Below are 19,511 nucleotides of genomic sequence, written 5' to 3'. Positions count from 1 at the left end.
TAACCCGCTCAGCCAAAGCCCCAGCCTTAATCTTTCATGTGTCAGTGTAACGCTACTCCAGTGTGTAATTATGAGACAACTCACTGCACTACAATGATCTAGGCTGACACAGATCTAGGGCTTTTCTGTCTGTGTACACAGATATAGAGGAAAAGAGAACGAGAGAGAGAAAGACAGAGACAGAGAGAGAGACAGAGAAACAGAGACCAAGAGACAAGGAGAGAGAGACAGAGAAACAGAGACCAAGAGACAAGGAGAGAGAGACAGAGACAGAGAGACAGAGAGAGAGAGAACGACAGGGAGAGAGAGAGAGAGAGACAGAGAGAGAGCGAGAGAGAGAGCGAGAGAGAGAGAGCGAGAGAGAGAGAGCGAGGGAGAGAGAGCGAGAGAGCGAGAGACAGAGAGCGAGAGACAGAGAGCGAGAGACAGAGAGCGAGAGACAGAGAGCGAGAGAGAGAGCGAGAGACAGAGAGCGAGAGACAGAGAGCGAGAGACAGAGAGCGAGAGACAGAGAGCGAGAGACAGAGAGCGAGATAGAGAGCGAGAGAGAGACCGAGAGACAAGGAGAGAGAGACAGAGAGACAGAGAGCGAGAGACCGAGCGAGAGACAGAGCGAGAAAGACAGAGAGAGAGACAGAGACCGAGAGACAGGGAGAGAGAGACAGAGACAGGGAGACAGAGAGACAGAGACAGGGAGATAGAGATACAGAGAGACAGGGAGAGAGAGAGACCCCATTTAGGCCCCCTCAGATCAGACCTATGCCCCTCCTGCCCATTCCATGCACCCCACCCCCGCAAAGAGGGCCTCAACATGGAAGTCACACATACGCCCAGGCAGTGAGCGGGAAAACAGGCCACTCTTACACTAGCCCAAGCCAACCAGATGCTCAGCAGGCTCTGCTCACACTTACTGGCCTGAGGCCAAACCACACGACCAACAACATTGGACACTTTATGGAACACAAAGCCTTCACTATCTCATCCTGGAATATCCAAGGCCTGAGGTCATCTGCCTTTGGCCTAAAGAGCAGGAACCTGGACTTCACCAAAGAAATCGGTAAAACTGACATTTTCATCCTGCAAGAAACCTGGTATAGAGGAGATGGACCCACTGGTTGCCCTCTAGGTTACAGAGAGCTGGTAGTCCCATCCACCAAACTACCAGGTGTGAAACAGGGAAGGGACTCAGGGGGTATGCTAATTTGGTATAGCGCAGACCTAACTCACTCCGTTAAATTAATCAAAACAGGAACATTTTACATTTGGCTAGAAATTCAAAAGGAAATTATCATAACAGAGAAAAATGTCCTCCTGTGTGCTACCTATATCCCCCCCACTAGAATCCTACACTTTAATGAAGACAGCTTCTCCATCCTGGAGGGGGAAATCAATCATTTCCAGGCCCAGGGACATGTACTAGTCTGTGGCGACCTAAATGCCAGAACCGGACAATAACCTGATACCCTCAGCACACAGGGGGACAAACACCTGCCTGCAGGTGACAGCATTCCCTCCCCCATATGCCCCCCTAAGCAAAACTATGACAACATAACCAACAAAAACGGGTCACAACTCCTGCAGCTCTGTCGCACGCTGGGTATGTACATAGTCAATGGTAGGCTTCGAGGGGACTCCTATGGTAGGTACACCTATAGCTCATCTCTTGGCAGTAGTACTGTAGGCTACTTTATCAGAGTCTCTCAGAGCGTTCACAGTCAGCCCACTGACACCCCTATCAGACCACAGCAAAATCACAGTCTACCTGAACAGAGCAATACTCAATCACGAGGCATCAAAGCCAAAGGAACTGAGTAACATTAAGAAATGCTATAGATGGAAGGAATGCCATTTGGAAATCTACCAAAAAACAATTAGGCAACAACAAATTCAATCCTTTTTAGACAATTTCCTGGGGAAAACGTTCCACTGTAATAGTGAAGGTGTAAACGTGGCAGTAGAAAATCTTAACTGTATATTTGACCTCTCAGCTTCCCTATCAAATCCAAAAAACTCAAACAGAAAACCAAAGAAAATGAACAACAATGACCAATGGCAAAAATGTCCAACCCAAAACATAGAGACCCAGAAAACCTGAGCCTACGCCTTCACTATGGTGAATAACTAAAACAATACAGAAATACACTATGAAAAAAGAAGGAACAGAACGTCAGAAATCAGCTCAATGTAATTGAAGAATCCATAGACTCTAACCACTTCTGGGAAAATTGGAAAACACTAAACAAACAACAACAAGAAGAATTATCTATCCAAAATGGAGATGTAGGGTAAACCACTTCTCCAATCTTTTTGGCTCTATAACAAAGAATAAAGAGCAAAAACATATACAAGACCAAATACAAATCTTAGAATCAACTATTAAAGACTACCAGAACCCACTGGATTCTCCAATTACCTTGAATGAGCTACATGACAAAATAAAAACCCTCCAACCCAAAAAGGCCTGTATGTTATCCTTAATGAAATTATTAAATATACATACAACAAATTCCAATTGGCTATACTAAAACTTTTTAACATCATTCTTAGCTCTGGCATCTTCCCCAATATTTGGAACCAAGGACTGATCACCCCAATCCACAAAAGTGGAGACAAATTTGACCCCAATAACTACCGTGGCATATGCGTCAACAGCAACCTTGGGAAAATCATTAACAGCAGACTCGTACATTTCCTCAATGAAAACAATGTACTGAGCAAATGTCAAATTGGCTTTTTACCAAATTACCGTACAACAGACCATGTATTCACCCTGCACACCCTAATTGACAACCAAACAAACCAAAATAAAGGCAAAGTCTTCTCATGCTTTGTTGATTTCAAAAAAGCCTTCGACTCAATTTGGCATGAGGGTCTGCTATACAAATTGATGGAAAGTGGTGTTGGGGGTAAAACATACAACATTATAAAATCCATGTGTGTGGTTAAAATTGGCAAAAAACACAAACTTCTTCACACAGGGCCGTGGGGTGAGACAGGGATGCAGCTTAAGCCCCACCCTCTTCAACATATATATCAACGAATTGGCACGGGCACTAGAAAAGTCTGCAGCACCAGGCCTCACCCTACTAGAATCTGAAGTCAAATGTCTACTGTTTGCTGATGATCTGGTGCTTCTATCACCAACCAAGGAAGGCCTACAGCAGCACCTAGATATTCTGCACAGATTCTGCCAGACCTGAACCCTGACAGTAAATCTAAGTAAGACCAAAATAATGGTGTTCCAAAAATGGTCCAGTCACCAGGACAACAAATACAAATTCCATCTAGACACCATTACCCTAGAGCACACAAAAAACTATACATACCTTGGCCTAAACATCCGCACCACAGGTAACTTCCACAAAGCTGTGAACGATCTGAGAGACAAGGCAAGAAGGGCATTCTATGCCATCAAAAGGACAATAAAATTCGACATACCAATTAGGTTCTGGCTAAAAATACTTGAATCAGTCATAGAGCCCAATGCCCTTTATGGTTGTGAGGTCTGGGGTCCAAGATTTCACAAAATGGGACAAACACCAAATTGAGACCCTGCATGCAGAATTCTACAAAAATATCCTCTGTGTACAATGTAAAACACCAAATAATGCACGCAGAGCAGAATTAGGCCGATACCCGCTAATGATCAAAATCCAGAAAAGAGACATTAAATTCTACAACCACCTAAAAGGAAGCGATTCCCAAACCTTCCATAACAAAGCCATCACCTACAGAGAGATGAACCTGGAGAAGAGTCCCCTAAGCAAGAGAGAGAGAGAGAGAGAGAGAGAGAGAGAGAGACAAGGAGACAGAGAGAGAGCGATAGACAGGGAGAGAGAGACAGAGAGCGAGAGACAGAGACAGAGAGAGAGAGAGAGACAAACAGAGAGACAAGAAGAGCACAGCATGCTTCAAACCTCATCAAGCTTCAGTGTAATTGGAGCGTGGTGGAAGGTGTGTGCGCTGTATGTTAATTAGCATTAACAGATGTAAAACAGGGGATCCACTATCACAGACTGCAAACATACCGTAGGTCTCTGCCTGGCACCAACAGAAGAGAAATACAAACTTCAAACAAACACCGTCCCTGGGCTAAATATGTTGTAAATTACAGCAAGAGGTGCCACTTTTTGGCATCTGGGCTTCTGCTCGAAGTGTGAAGTTGTCATGGCAACACTCTATAGTTTAAGGACTGAGCGTCACACAGGGCCACTAGCCTTATTTGCAGCGCTAATTTGCCGTTTTTTGTTATTGTCGAGCCTTCTGACACTTCTTTCACGCTATATTTTTCAATTTGTAGCATATCAGAAGTTCAATGTTTCTTACTAAATGACATTAATTAATTCTCATAGTTCTACTGAAAGTCCATCAAAATCGGTTCAGAGCGTTCGCTAATAATGCGCTTCTGACACAACAGGTTGACGAGTTCAACAAGGAGATGAGAGAAACATGTTATTTTGACGAAGAGACGTTCACCGTGGCGTAATGAACAGGTTTCCTGTCTCTCAGGGTGCCTTTTCGTACAGTACACAGAAACACAGATGGCTCTCCAGTCGCTCGCTTCCCCATCCATTTTAATGCGACTGTGACCATGGGAGCCGCTCTCTGAGGGCCAGCTGTGTATGATCTACTACCTTTTCGGGGAAAAAGCCACTCAGGACGTCCTAACGTGGACGCCATCATGTGGACTAGGAGTTAGAAACAGTGGATTTGTTCCATTCTCAACCTTGAGAGGAATGACATGTATTTCTCCATTTTGAAAGAGGAGTGTAAATGACTGAAAATGGCTGGTTCATGTACAGCCGTCGAACCAAGAGTAACAAGGCAACAGTAAACATGCCCCCCCCCACGAATGATGCAGCGCCCCCGCCTTGGGACAATTAGTGACAATTATTCAAACTTGTTGGGTGGATTAATGAGAGAAAGAACACGTCTTATTGATGGTCCAGCGTTTCAAAATGTTCACCTTGATATGAATGGGAGGAGCTTATGGATCCTCGTGGGAAACGTGTTTCTTATGAGGAGATGCATACATGTACAAAAATGTCATGACCGTAGCTCAAACGAGACAGGAAATATTCTTGTTCAAAGTTTGGAATATCAGTCGATTACTATAGCGCCCCCTTTGGGCCAATCGGTGAAACGTTGTAAAATCCCTGGCTTTGTAAATCCCTGGCTAGATGCATCATTCATCCAAGGTTGGTCAAAATCGGGGGCAAGAGTTGTCTGAGATATTATGTGTGACTAACGTAAAATCCTTCTCCATCATGGTGGGGGACAATCATTTGATGTACAGTAGCCATGGAAACCAAGTATAATGGTTTAAACCTGCTAACTATAGAATAGGAATCCATAAGTGATTCATGTTCATTGAATGGAGAGTTGTAGTATTTGAACATGAGTTGTAGGCCCTCCTCTTGTACTACATCAGCATACAGACAAGATTGAATCTGTATTGGTTTATTATTCAGCTCTTTGTCAAGAGCAGAAATAATACATGTAATGACTTTGATAAAGAACAGGCCCGCAGACTGAATTTTGGTGCCCAAATCTTTGGGCCTCAATCTCAAAGATTTTACCATGTAGGATTTCCATTTAAATAGACTTTTTTTTATTGTGATCTTCACACAAAGACAAAATCTCTCCCTTATTCATATTTAATTGGATTTCCAATGCAAACACGTTATCCTTTGGAGGTCCCTGTCTCTTCCTCTAACTCGTCCTCACAAACTTTTGAGGGTGACATTAATATTAGCGACTTGTCGGCTGTTCTGTGCTTCATACATTATTCATGCGATAACGGCCCACACACATCCCCTCAACTTGATAAAGCAGTACAAAATTAGGAAAATATTTTTCTAAGATTAAATGAGCTTTTTCCAATTCCCTTTCTGCTGTGGTAAATGCATGCAAATTCCTTTTAAATAGCAAGCTCAATGACAAACTTTGTAGGCCTGTGCCATCAACCAATCACAAGATTAAAACGTGAATGGGTACCAGATTGCACTGGTCTCAGTCCCGACTCGGACTCGAACCCCCCTTGGTCTCAGTCCTGACTCGGACTCGAACCCCCTTGGTCTTGACATGTCTGGAATAGCTGTGGTCTCGGTCAGACCCCTTGACTTTTTCCACTTTGTTACGTTATAGACTTATTCTAAAATTTATGAAATCGTTTTTTTCTCTCATCAATCTACACACAATACCCCATAATGACTAAGCAAAAACAGGTTTGCAGAAATGTCACATTTACATAAGTATTCAGACCCTTTACTCAGTACTTTGTTGATCGGGTTCAAGTCCTGGCTCTGACTAGGCCACTCAAGGACATTCAGAGACTTGTCCAGAAGCTACTCCTGCGTTGTCATGGCTGTGTGCGAAGGGTCGTTGTCCTGTTGGAAGGTGAACCTTCACCCCAGTCTGAGGTCCTGAGGCCTCTGGAGCAGGTTTTCATCAAGGATCTCTCTGTACTTTGCGCCGTTCATCGTTCCCTCAATCCTGACTAGTCTCCCAGTCTCTGCTGTTGAGAAACATCCCCATACCATGATGTTGCCACCACCATGCTTCACCGTAGGGATGGTGCCAGGTTTCCTCCAGATGTGGCGCTTGCATTCCAGCCAAAGAGTTCAATCTTGGTTTCATCAGACCAGAGAATCTTGTTTCTCATGGTCTGAGAGTCCTTTAGGGGCCTTTTGGCAAACTCCCAGCGGGCTGTCATGTGCCTTTTACTGAAGAGTGATTTTCGTCTGGACACTCTTTACTGTAAAGGCCTGATTGGTGGAATGCTGCAGAGATGGTTATCCTTCTGGAAGGTTCTCCCATCTCCACAGAGGAACTCTGAAGCTCTGTCAGAGTGACCATCGGGTTCTTGGTCACCTCCTTGACCAAGGCCCTTCTCCCCTGATTGCTCAGTTTGGCCAGGTGGTCAGCTCTAGGAAGATTCTTGATGTTTCCAAACTTCTTCCATTTAAGAATGATGGAGGCAACTGTGTTCTTGGGGACCTTCAATGCTACAGAAATGTTTTAGTACCCTTCCCCAGATCTATGCCTCGACACAATCTTGTCTCAGAGCTCTACGCATAAGTCCTTCGACCTCATGGCTTGGTTTTTGCTCTGACATACACTGTCAACTGTGGGACCTTATACAAACAGGTGTGTGCCTTTCCAAATCATGTCCAATCAATTGAATGTACTACAGCTGTACTCCAATCAAATTGTAGAAACATCTCAAGGATGATCAATGGAAACAGGATGCACCTGAGCTCAACTTCGAGTCGCATAGCAAAGGGTCTGAATACGTATGTAAATAAGCTATGTTTAAAAAATAATAATTTACAAACATTTCTAAGAACCTGTTTTCAGTTTGTCATTATGAGGTATTGTGTGTAGAATAATGAGGACAATGTTTTATTTAATCCAATTCAGAATAAGGCTGTAACGTAACAAAATGTGGGAAAAGTCAAGGGGTCTGAATACTTTCTGAATGCACTGTAGCTCCAGTATTGGTTTTGACCCAGGCTCGAATATCTCCGGTCTCTGTTGAATTGGGTCTCGTACAACAGCTGGTACAACAGAAACAAGTGCTGACTTTTAATGTCAATCAGATACATTTAGAATAACATCTTAATGCAATTCTTCCAAATGATCTGCTTGAAAAGACACTGAGCTTGTCTCCAGTCCACACCATGACTCACGTGAAATGGAATAATTCAGAACCCCTTTGATCTCCCCAAACCTGTGGCCCAGCTCAGTCCAGACAAGCCGTAAACGTCTCCCCTTGCCCTTCCCCTACTCCCGGATGAGCACGAGTAGATGGGGAGAGGAGGGAAATCGGTCTCAGTCAGTCTGACATTGCCTAAATGAAATCAGGCTACACCTCTAAGAGCTTGGCAGTGATCAGGCTACACCTAAGAGCTTGGCAGTGATCAGGCTACACCTAAGAGCTTGGCAGTGATCAGGCTACACCTCTAAGAGCTTGGCAGTGATCAGGCTACACCTCTAAGAGCTTGGCAGTGATCAGGCTACACCTCTAAGAGCTTGGCAGTGATCAGGCTACACCTCTAAGAGCTTGGCAGTGATCAGGCTACACCTCTAAGAGCTTGGCAGTGATCAGGCTACACCTCTAAGTGCTTGGCAGTGATCAGGCTACACCTCCTGCCTCTCTCCAACATCAGACACTGGTCTAGTGGGGAAGTGTGTGGGCGAGGCGAGGTGAAGGCCCTTGCTGGTGGCGTGAGTGAGAGGCGGCTGAACCGGTGCCCAAGTGGAGTAGCAGGGAAAATTACAAACACAGAGTCTCGGCTTCAAAAGCCAAATTAGATGCTGTCTGGCTGGCTGGCACATCGGAGCGGAGAGAAACGGAGCTACATAATATTCAGATAGGGTGTGAGTGTGAAGAATCGAGCTGTAATTATTCAGCCTTTTAGCCTTTCTAGTGCAGAGGTCTGATGATCTGAACAGTAGTTGGTTAGGATATTAATATGCTCTCTGGCCCTATTGATGCTAGGACTATGAATCAACTTTGGTACCAATATTTCTGGGAATGTTTTGGAGAGCATTAATTTGACGAGCTTCCAAGAAACAGACAAGTAGGAGCAGAGAGAGGAAGAGATAGAGCAGAGTGAGGTAGAGGGATAGAGCAGAGAGAGGTAGAGGGATAGAGCAGACAGAAAGAGCAGAGAGAGGTAGAGGGATAGAGCAGAGAGAAAGATCAGAGAGAGGTAGAGGGATAGAGCAGAGAGAAAGAGCAGAGAGAGGTAGAGGGATAGAGCAGAGAGAAAGAGCAGAGAGAGGTAGAGGGATAGAGCAGACAGAGGTAGAGGGATAGAGCAGAGAGAGGTAGAGGGATAGAGCATACAGAGGTAGAGGGATAGAGCAGAGAGAAGGAGAAGTCAGGGTAAACGCAGCGTCACTGAATAGGTACAGTTGAAGTCGGAAGTTTACATACACTTAGGTTGGAGTCATTAAAACTTGTTCTTCAACCACTCCACACATTTATTGTTAACAAACTAAAGTTTTGGCAAGTAGGTTAGGACATATACTTTGTGCATGACACAAGTAATTTTTACAACAATTGTTTACAGACAGATTATTTCACTTATATTTCACTGTATCACAATTCCAGTGGGTCAGAAGTTTACATACACTAAGTTGACTGTGCCTTTAAACAGCTTGGAAAATTCCAGAAAATGATGTCATGGCTTTAGAATCTTCTGATAGGCTAATTGACATAATTTGAGTCAATTGGAGGTGTACCTGTGGATGTATGTCAAGGCTTACCTTCAAACTCAGTGCCTCTTGGCTTGACATCATGGGAAAATCAAAAGAAATCAGCCAAGTCCTCAGAAAAACATTTGTAGACCTCCACAAGTCTGGTTCATCCTTGGGAGCAATTTCCAAACACCTGAAGGTGCCACGTTCATCTGTACAAACAATAGTACGCAAGTATAAACACCATGGGACCACGCAGCCGTCATACCGCTCAGGAAGGAGTCGCGTTCTGTCTCCTAGAGATTAACGTACTTTGGTGCGAAAAGTGCAAATCAATCCCAGAAAAACAGCAAATGACCTTGTGAAGATGCTGGAGGAAACAGGTACAAAATGATCTATATCCACAGCAAAACGAGTCCTATATCGACATAACCTGAAAGGCCGCTCAGCAAGGAAGAAGCCACTGCTCCAAAACCCCCATAAAAAAGCCAGACTACGTTTTGCAACTGCACATGGGGACAAAGATCTTATTTTTTGGAGAATTGTCCTCTGGTCTGATGAAACAAAAATAGAACTGTTTGGCCATAATGACCATCGTTATGTTTGGAGGAAAAAGGGGGAGACTTGCAAGCCGAAGAACACCATCCCAACCGTGAAGCATGGGGGTGGCAGCATCATGTTGTGGGGGTGCTTTGCTGCAGGAGGGTCTGGTGCACTTCACAAAATACACGGCATCATGAGGCAGGACAATTATGTGAATATATATTGAAGCAACATCTCAAGACATCAGTCAGGAAGTTAAAGCTTGGTCACAAATGGGTCTTCCAAATGGACAATAACCCCAAGCATACTTCCAAAGTTATGGCTTAAGGACAACAAAGTCAAGGTATTGGAGTGGCCATCACAAAGCCCTGACCTCAATCCTATAGACAATTTGTGGGCAGAACTGAAAAAGTGTGTGTGAGCAAGGAGGCCTACAAACCTGACTCAGTTACACCAGCTCTGTCAGGAGGAATGGGCCACAATTCACTCAACTTATTGTGGGAAGCTTGTGGAAGGCTACATGAAACGTTTGACCCAAGTGAAACAATTTAAAGGCAATTCTACCAAATACTAATTGAGTGTATGTAAACTTCTGACCCACTGGGAATGTGATGAAAGAAATAAAAGCTGAAATAATTTTTTTTTTCTGCTATGGTGATTCTAACTGACCTAAGACAGGGAGTTTTTACTCTGATTAAATGTCAGAAATGGTGAAAAACTGAGTTTAAATGTATTTGGCTACGGTGTATGTAAACTTCCCACTTCAACTGTACATAGATGGTCAGGTGACCATGTAAGGGTGGTTGGTTGAGTGAGTGAGCGACCATGGACGGCTGTGTGCTTGTGGAGTGGTTGACAGACTGGGGAAGCGTTGATGAGTGTTTGAGTTGGGTGAGTGTGGTTAGGTGACTATGAATGGGGAAACCACTGGAGCTCTGACTTACTGCAGGTGGCGTCTGCCTCATCCGAGCCGTCGGGACACTCTGGTTCCCCGTCACAGCGCCAGCGGCCTGGTACACACTGGCCGTTAGCACAGGCAAACTCTGCTGGGGCACACGTCTTCCTGGCTACTCAGAGAGAGATATGGATGGTGAGAAGGACGGAGAGAGAGAGATGGCGAGAAGGATGGAGAGAGAGAGAGAGATGGCGAGAAGGACGGAGAGAGAGAGAGAGAGATGGCGAGAAGAACGAAGAGAGAGAGAGATGGTGAGAAGGACGGAGAGAGAGAGAGAGAGAGAGAAGGACGGAGAGAGAGAGAGAGAGAGATGGTGAGCAGAACGGAGAGAGAGATGGTGAGAAGGACGGAGAGAGAGAGAGATGGTGAGAAGGACAGAGAGAGAGAGAGAGATGGTGAGAAGGACGGAGAGAGAGAGAGAGAGATGGTGAGAAGGACGGAGAGAGAGAGAGATGGTGAGAAGGACGGAGAGAGAGAGAGATGGTGAGAAGGACAGAGAGAGAGAGAGATGGTGAGAAGGACGGAGAGAGAGAGATGGTGAGAAGGACGGAGAGAGAGAGAGATGGTGAGAAGGACGGAGAGAGAGAGAGAGATGGTGAGAAGGACAGAGAAAGAGAGATGGTGAGAAGGACGGAGAGAGAGAGATGGTGAGAAGGACGGAGAGAGAGAGATGGTGAGAAGGACGGAGAGAGATGGTGAGAAGGAGAGATAGAGATGGTGAGAAGGACGGAGAGAGAGAGAGAGAGAGATGGTGAGAAGGACGGAGAGAGAGAGAGAGATGGTGAGAAGGACAGAGAGAGAGAGATGTGAGAAGGACGGAGAGAGATGGTGAGAAGGAGAGATAGAGAGAGATGGTGAGAAGGACAGAGAGAAAGAGATGTTGAGATGGTGAGAAGAAGAGATAGAGATGGTGAAAAGGAGAGAGAACGAAAGAGAGGTAGAGAAAAAACAAGAGAACGGGAGAAAGAGATAAAAACAGGAGTTTCATCTACAATTCACCTCATTAATTAGTCACATGCTATGCAGTAATCAAAGCCGGGGCTGGTTAAATGACCATATAACCATGTGAGCGACAGTTATGAATAAAGACATTTTATTATGTGATACTAACTGAAGATGGGACAGCAGGACATTCGTAAGACTCAAATCAAAGCGTAAAATGTGCCGAATACAACCTCAGTGAAATGCTTACTTACAAGCCCTTAACCAACAACGGAGTTTGAAGAAAATAAGAGATAAAAGATAAGAATAACAAATAATTAAAGAGCAGCAGTAAATAACAATAGCGGGGCAGGGTGTACCGGTACAGAGTCTATGTGCTGGGGCACCGGTATCGAGGTTATTGAGAAAATATGTACATGTAGGTAGAGTTATTAAAGTGACTATGCATAGATAATAACCGAGTAGCAGCAGAGTTCCAGAGGTTGGGGGGGGTGGGGGGTGGGGGGGCAATGCAAATAGTCTGGGTAGCTATTTGATTAGCTGTTGAGGAGTCTTATGGCTTGGGGATAGAAGATGTTTACGAACTTGAAGCTCTCAACCTGCTCCACTACAGCCCCATCGATGAGAAAGGGGCGTGCATCGGTCCTCCTTTTCCTGTCGTCCACAATAATCTCCTTTGTCTTGATCACGTTGAGGGAGAGGTTGTTGTCCTGGCACCACACGGTCAGGTCTCTGACCTCCTCCCTATAAGCGGTCTCATCGTTGTCGGTGATCAGGCCTACCACTGTTGTGTCGTCAGCAAACTTAATGATGATGTTGGAGTCGTGCCTGGCCGTGCAGTCATGAGTGAACAGGGAGTATAGGAGGGGGCTGAGTACGCACCCCTGAGGGGCCCCTGTGTTGAGGATCTGCACGGCGGATGTGTTGTTACCTACCCTTACCACCTTGGGGCGGCCCGGCAGGAAGTCCAGGATCCAGTTGCAGTTACGTTTCTGTGCCCCGCTCCTTAAAAGCGGCAGCTCTAAGCTTTAGCTCAGTGCGAATGTTAAATAATGTATTATGTCATTTTGGATTAACTTTTATTGTAAATAAGAATATATTTCTAAACACTTCTACATTAATGTGAATGCTACCATGATTACAGATAATCCTGAATGAATCATGAATAATGATGAGTGAGAAAGTTAGAGGCATAAATATCATACCCCCCCTAAAAATGTTATTGTAATGATGAGAGGTTAGCATGTCTTGGGAAAGGAAACGGGGATACCTAGTCAGTTGTACAACTGAAATGTGTCTTCCGCATTTAACCCAACCCCTCTGAATCAGGTAGCTGCGGGGTGCTGCCTTAAATCGACATCCACGTCTTTGGCACCCGAGGAAAGGTGGGTTAATTGAATTGCTCAGGGACAGAACAACAGATTTTGACCTTGTCAGCACTGGGGTATGATATTTGTGCGTCTGTAACCTTGTCACTCATCATTATTTCCGATTCATTCGGGACTATCCTGAGGACGGCTCATAATAATAATAATGAATGGAATGAACACAGTGTTATGAAACACATGGAAACCAGGTGTTTGATTTTGAGACCATTCCGTTAATTACTGTGAGCCTGTCCTCCCCATTTAAAGTGCCACCAGCCACCACTGGTTTAATAAGTATTTCAAAGGATTTCAAGTAGTATTTGAATCCAGGTCTGGAGCTGACCCAGCTTTCCCCATGGCACACACATTAAAAACACAAACACAGCCAACACAGAGGACAGAGCCATTCCAGTTCCCTGGGTCATTACCCCAACACAGAGGACAGAGCCATTCCAGTTCCCTGGGTCATTACCCCAACACAGAGGACAGAGCCATTCCAGTTCCCTGGGTCATTACCCAAACACAGAGGACAGAGCCATTCCAGTTCCATGGACCATTACCCCAACACAGAGCCATTCCAGTTCCCTGGGTCATTACCCCAACACAGAGGACAGAGCCATTCCAGTTCCCTGGGTCATTACCCCAACACAGAGGACAGAGCCATTCCATTTCCCTGGACCATTACCCAAACACAGAGGACAGAGCCATTCCAGTTCCCTGGACCATTACCCAAACACAGAGGACAGAGCCATTCCAGTTCCCTGGACCATTACCCCAACACAGAGCCATTCCAGTTCCCTGGGTCATTACCCCAACACAGAGGACAGAGCCATTCCAGTTCCCTGGACCATTACCCCAACACAGAGCCATTCCGTTTCCCTGGACCATTACCCCAACACAGAGCCATTCTGTTTCCCTTGACCATTACCCCAACAACCATGGGACTGGCAGTGCAGTTAGTCTAATACAATCAACCACTCAGAGGCTTTCAGTTTGGCTTTCTGGTTACAACGGATGGTGAGGTTGTTGTTTTCTCTCTCCAAAGTGGTAAAGTTGGAGCTGAGAGGACCTGGTGTGTACAGAGACAGGTGACTCTTGCTCTCTCGCTCTCCGTCTCTGTCTGATAGTACAGCCCAACACAGGTGCTTAAGATGTTCAAAATGGCAGAGACACAACAATACGAACAAGGCGTTCAGGTGGGCCTTCTCGCTTCAGCACACAATACAAACAAGACCCTGTTATCTTCATATCCAAGTAAAACAGAGAGGGGTGGATGTAAAAGGTGGATGGCCTGCTGTATTTATTTATGGCTGTTGGTAAATGGAGGTAGTTGAGTAACCTTGCCTGAGACCTGAATACGGGTCGTCTCCCCGGAGCAAATGCGTAGGTTTTTAGCTCAACAGGGTAACACAATCGAGTGTTACACAGGAAACCTGAGTTTGAACCCAAGTCTCTCACACAGTGTTAGAATAACAAAAAAGTAGAACATCTACTGAAACACTGACAGACCTCTGGCAGTTGTACATGTTCACATGGAGGGGGTAGTTGGTAATCATTTTACCATCTGAACAGCACGGTCAGGAGGAGACGCATCATTTCCAAACGCTCCAAGCGGTCGTCACATTGTTTTTAAGACAGGGATGTAACCAAAACTGTGTTGTGTTCATCAGGTATGTATGTTGTAGCTCATTTTCAAACATGCCTTACAAGCACAAACCATTTAACAACAAAAATGACAATTGTGACAATAACAGTGTTTATTTGCATGACAATGAATCGTTACCCAAAATTCCATAATCGTCACAGCCCTAGTGTTAGGACCAAAAATAACTCTCTCTCTCTGTTAGCTGCAAGGCCTTTGCCCAGAAGTGTCACCGCCAGGGCCATAAATATTGTCATTATTATTCTTGTTCAGTATAGAAAATGTGGGTTTTCCTGAACAATCTCTTTAACTGCCATTAAGAACATGTTGGTTTTCCAGAACATTCCATTATATTCTCATTGGGAGCCACAGGAAGCAATGTTTGGTTGGGTTGAGGACAGATGATCGCGTGTGACTGACTTTAACTAACACCTCCGTAAAAGCCTTGTCAACTCATTAGTGTTCACAGCCGACACTGCTAGAGTATTCTCAAAAGATACACAAAAACACTTAGGGATGATTCATATTAGAAAGTGAAGGGGAGAGGGGGAGAGAGAGAGAGAGAGAAGATGGAGAAAGAACAGCGAGGAGAGATGGGTAGAGAGAAAGGGGTAGAGAGGGAGAGAGAGAGAGAGAGAGAAGATGGAGAAAGAACAGCGAGGAGAGATGGGTAGAGAGAAAGGGGTAGAGAGATAGAGAGAGAAAAGATGGAGAAAGAACAGCGAGAAGAGATGAGTAGAGAGAAAGGGGTAGAGAGAGAGAGAGAGAGAAAAGATGGAGAAAGAACAGCGAGAAGAGATGAGTAGAGAGAAAGGGGTAGAGAGAGAGAGAGAGAAAAGATGGAGAAAGAACAGCGAGAAGAGATGAGTAGAGAGAAAGGGGTAGAGAGAGAGAGAGAAAAGATGGAGAAAGAACAGCGAGAAGAGATGAGTAGAGAGAAAGGGGTAGAGAGAGAGAAAAGATGGAGAAAGAACACCGAGAAGAGATGAGTAGAGAGAAAGGGGTAGAGAGAGAGAGAGAGAGAGAAAAGATGGAGAAAGAACAGCGAGAAGAGATGAGTAGAGAGAAAGGGGTAGAGAAAGAGAGAGAAAAGATGGAGAAAGAACAGCGAGAAGAGATGAGTAGAGAGAAAGGGGTAGAGAGAGAGAGAGAAAAGATGGAGAAAGAACAGCGAGAAGAGATGAGTAGAGAGAAAGGGGTAGAGAAAGAGAAAAGATGGAGAAAGAACAGCGAGAAGAGATGAGTAGAGAGAAAGGGGTAGAGAAAGAGAGAGAAAAGATGGAGAAAGAACAGCGAGAAGAGATGAGTAGAGAGAAAGGGGTAGAGAGAGAGAGAGAAAAGATGGAGAAAGAACAGCGAGAAGAGATGAGTAGAGAGAAAGGGGTAGAGAAAGAGAAAAGATGGAGAAAGAACAGCGAGAAGAGATGAGTAGAGAGAAAGGGGTAGAGAGAGAGAAAAGATGGAGAAAGAACAGCGAGAAGAGATGAGTAGAGAGAAAGGGGTAGAGAGAGAGAGAGAGAAAAGATGGAGAAAGAACAGTGAGAAGAGATGAGTAGAGAGAAAGGGGTAGAGAGAGAGAGAGAGAAAAGATGGAGAAAGAACAGCGAGAAGAGATGAGTAGAGAGAAAGGGGTAGAGAGAGAGAGAGAGAAAAGATGGAGAAAGAACAGCGAGAAGAGATGAGTAGAGAGAAAGGGGTAGAGAGAGAGAGAGAAAAGATGGAGAAAGAACAGCGAGAAGAGATGAGTAGAGAGAAAGGGGTAGAGAAAGAGAAAAGATGGAGAAAGAACAGCGAGAAGAGATGAGTAGAGAGAAAGGGGTAGAGAGAGAGAAAAGATGGAGAAAGAACAGCGAGAAGAGATGAGTAGAGAGAAAGGGGTAGAGAGAGAGAGAGAGAGAGAGAGAGAAAATATGGAGAAAGAACAGCGAGAAGAGATGAGTAGAGAGAAAGGGGTAGAGAGAGAGAGAGAGAGAGAAGATGGAGAAATAACAGCGAGAAGAGATGAGTAGAGAGAAAGGGGTAGAGAGAGAGAGAGAGAGAGAGAAAAGATGGAGAAAGAACAGCGAGAAGAGATGAGTAGAGAGAAAGGGGTAGAGAAAGAGAGAGAAAAGATGGAGAAAGAACAGCGAGAAGAGATGAGTAGAGAGAAAGGGGTAGAGAGAGAGAGAGAGAAAAGATGGAGAAAGAACAGCGAGAAGAGATGAGTAGAGAGAAAGGGGTAGAGAAAGAGAAAAGATGGAGAAAGAACAGCGAGAAGAGATGAGTAGAGAGAAAGGGGTAGAGAGAGAGAGAGAGAGAGAGAGAGAGAGAGAGAGAGAGAGAAAATATGGAGAAAGAACAGCGAGAAGAGATGAGTAGAGAGAAAGGGGTAGAGAGAGAGAGAGAGAGAGAAAAGATGGAGAAAGAACAGCAAAAAGAGATGGTTAGAGAGAAAGGCGTAGAGAGAGAGAGAAGACAACTTAACTTATATATTGCCCCTTCAAGGACAATAATGGCTTGTTGAGTCTCGGTTCAATGAGGGTCTTCCCCCAGTCAAATTCTGTGGAGGTCTTCCCCTAGTCAAATTCTGTGGAGGTCTTCCCCTAGTCAAATTCTGTGGAGGTCTTCCCCTAGTCAAATTCTGTGGAGGTCTTCCCCTAGTCAAATTCTGTGGAGGTCTTCCCCTAGTCAAATTCTGTGGAGGTCTTCCCCTAGTCATATTCTGTGGAGGTCTTCCCCTAGTCAAATTCTGTGGAGGTCTTCCCCAGTCAAATATATATATATAATTTTGGGGGGAATTTTACCCCTTTTTCTCCCCAATTTCGTGGTATCCAATTGCTGTAGTACCTACTATCTTGTCTCATCGCTACAACTCCCGTACGGGCTCGGGAGAGACGAAGGTTGAAAGTCATGCGTCCTCCGATACACAACCCAACCAAGCCGCACTGCTTCTTAACACAGCGCGCATCCAACCCGGAAGCCGCACCAATGCGCCGGAGGAAACACCGTGCACCTGGCCACCTTGGTTAGCGCACACTGCGCCCAGCCCGCCACAGGAGTCGCTGGTGCGCGATGAGACAAGGACACCCCTACCGACCAAGCCCTCCCTAACCCGGGCGACGCTAGGCCAATTGTGTGTCGCCCCACGGACCTCCCGGTCACGGCCGGTTACGACAGAGCCTGGGCGCGAACCCAGGGACTCTGATGGCACAGCTGGCGCTGCAGTACAGCGCCCTTAACCACTGCGCCCCCAGTCAAATTCTGTGGAGGTCTTCCCCCAGTCAAGTTCAATGGGGGTCTTCCCCCAGTCAAATTCTGTGGAGGTCTTCCCCCAGTCAAGTTCAATGGGGGTCTTCCCCCAGTCAAATTCTGTGGGGGTCTTCCCCCAGTCAAATTCTGTGGAGGTCTTCCCCCAGTCAAATTCTGTGGGGGTCTTCCCCCAGTCAAATTCTGTGGAGGTCTTCCCCTAGTCAAATTCTGTGGAGGTCTTCCCCTAGTCAAATTCTGTGGGGGTCTTCCCCAGACAAATTCTGTGGGGGTCTTCCCCAGTCAAGTTCTGTGGGGGTCTTCCCCGAGTCAAATTCTGTGGGGTCCTCCCCAGTCAAATTCTGTGGGGGTCTTCCCCCAGTCAAGTTCTGTGGGGGTCTTCCCTAGTCAAGTTCTACTGGGGTCTTTAAGGTTTTAAGGTTTTAAGGTTTAGACAGTTACTCTACTATTCAACACAGAGCGGGGGAAGGTTTAGACAGTTACTCTACTATTCAACACAGAGCTGGGGAAGGTTTAGACAGTTACTCTACTATTCAACACAGAGCTGGGGAAGGTTTAGACAGTTACTCTACTATTCAACACAGAGCTGGGGAAGGTTTAGACAGTTACTCTACTATTCAACACAGAGCGGGGGAAGGTTTAGACAGTTACTCTACTATTCAACACAGAGCTGGGGAAGGTTTAGACAGTTACTCTACTATTCAACACAGAGCTGGGGAAGGTTTAGACAGTTACTCTACTATTCAACACAGAGCTGGGGAAGGTTTAGACAGTTACTCTACTATTCAACACAGAGCTGGGGAAGGTTTAGACAGTTACTCTACTATTCAACACAGAGCTGGGGAAGGTTTAGACAGTTACTCTACTATTCAACACAGAGCGGGGGAAGGTTTAGACAGTTACTCTACTATTCAACACAGAGCTGGGGAAGGTTTAGACAGTTACTCTACTATTCAACACAGAGCTGGGGAAGGTTTAGACAGTTACTCTACTATTCAACACAGAGCGGGGGAAGGTTTAGACAGTTACTCTACTATTCAACACAGAGCGGGGGAAGGTTTAGACAGTTACTCTACTATTCAACACAGAGCTGGGGAAGGTTTAGACAGTTACTCTACTATTCAACACAGAGCTGGGGAAGGTTTAGACAGTTACTCTACTATTCAACACAGAACTGGGGAAGGTTTAGACAGTTACTCTACTATTCAACACAGAGCTGGGGAAGGTTTAGACAGTTACTCTACTATTCAACACAGAGCTGGGGAAGGTTAAGACAGTTACTCTACTATTCAACACAGAGCTGGGGAAGGTTTAGACAGTTACTCTACTATTCAACACAGAGCTGGGGAAGGTTTAGACAGTTACTCTACTATTCAACACAGAGCGGGGGAAGGTTTAGACAGTTACTCTACTATTCAACACAGAGCGGGGGAAGGTTTAGACAGTTACTCTACTATTCAACACAGAGCTGGGGAAGGTTTAGACAGTTACTCTACTATTCAACACAGAGCGGGGGAAGGTTTAGACAGTTACTCTACTATTCAACACAGAGCTGGGGAAGGTTTAGACAGTTACTCTACTATTCAACACAGAGCTGGGGAAGGTTTAG

At 45.3% G+C, this 19,511-nt stretch overlaps 1 protein-coding gene across 1 annotated transcript in view; it reads right to left on the bottom strand.

Moving 5' to 3' along the window:
* LOC139377244 (low-density lipoprotein receptor-related protein 8-like) overlaps window positions 1–19,511 on the bottom strand; it is a 166,253-nt gene that overhangs the window by 87,233 nt on the left and 59,509 nt on the right. Inside the window, exon 3 of the mRNA XM_071120250.1 lies at window positions 10,695–10,817. Within this exon, the coding sequence (XP_070976351.1) occupies window positions 10,695–10,817 (123 nt within the window). The remainder of the gene's footprint in view (window positions 1–10,694; window positions 10,818–19,511) is intronic.

The sequence above is a fragment of the Oncorhynchus clarkii genome, chromosome 20 (assembly GCF_045791955.1).
Source record: "Oncorhynchus clarkii lewisi isolate Uvic-CL-2024 chromosome 20, UVic_Ocla_1.0, whole genome shotgun sequence".
Taxonomy (NCBI): domain Eukaryota; kingdom Metazoa; phylum Chordata; class Actinopteri; order Salmoniformes; family Salmonidae; genus Oncorhynchus; species Oncorhynchus clarkii.
This window is presented reverse-complemented; position numbering and strand designations above follow the sequence as displayed.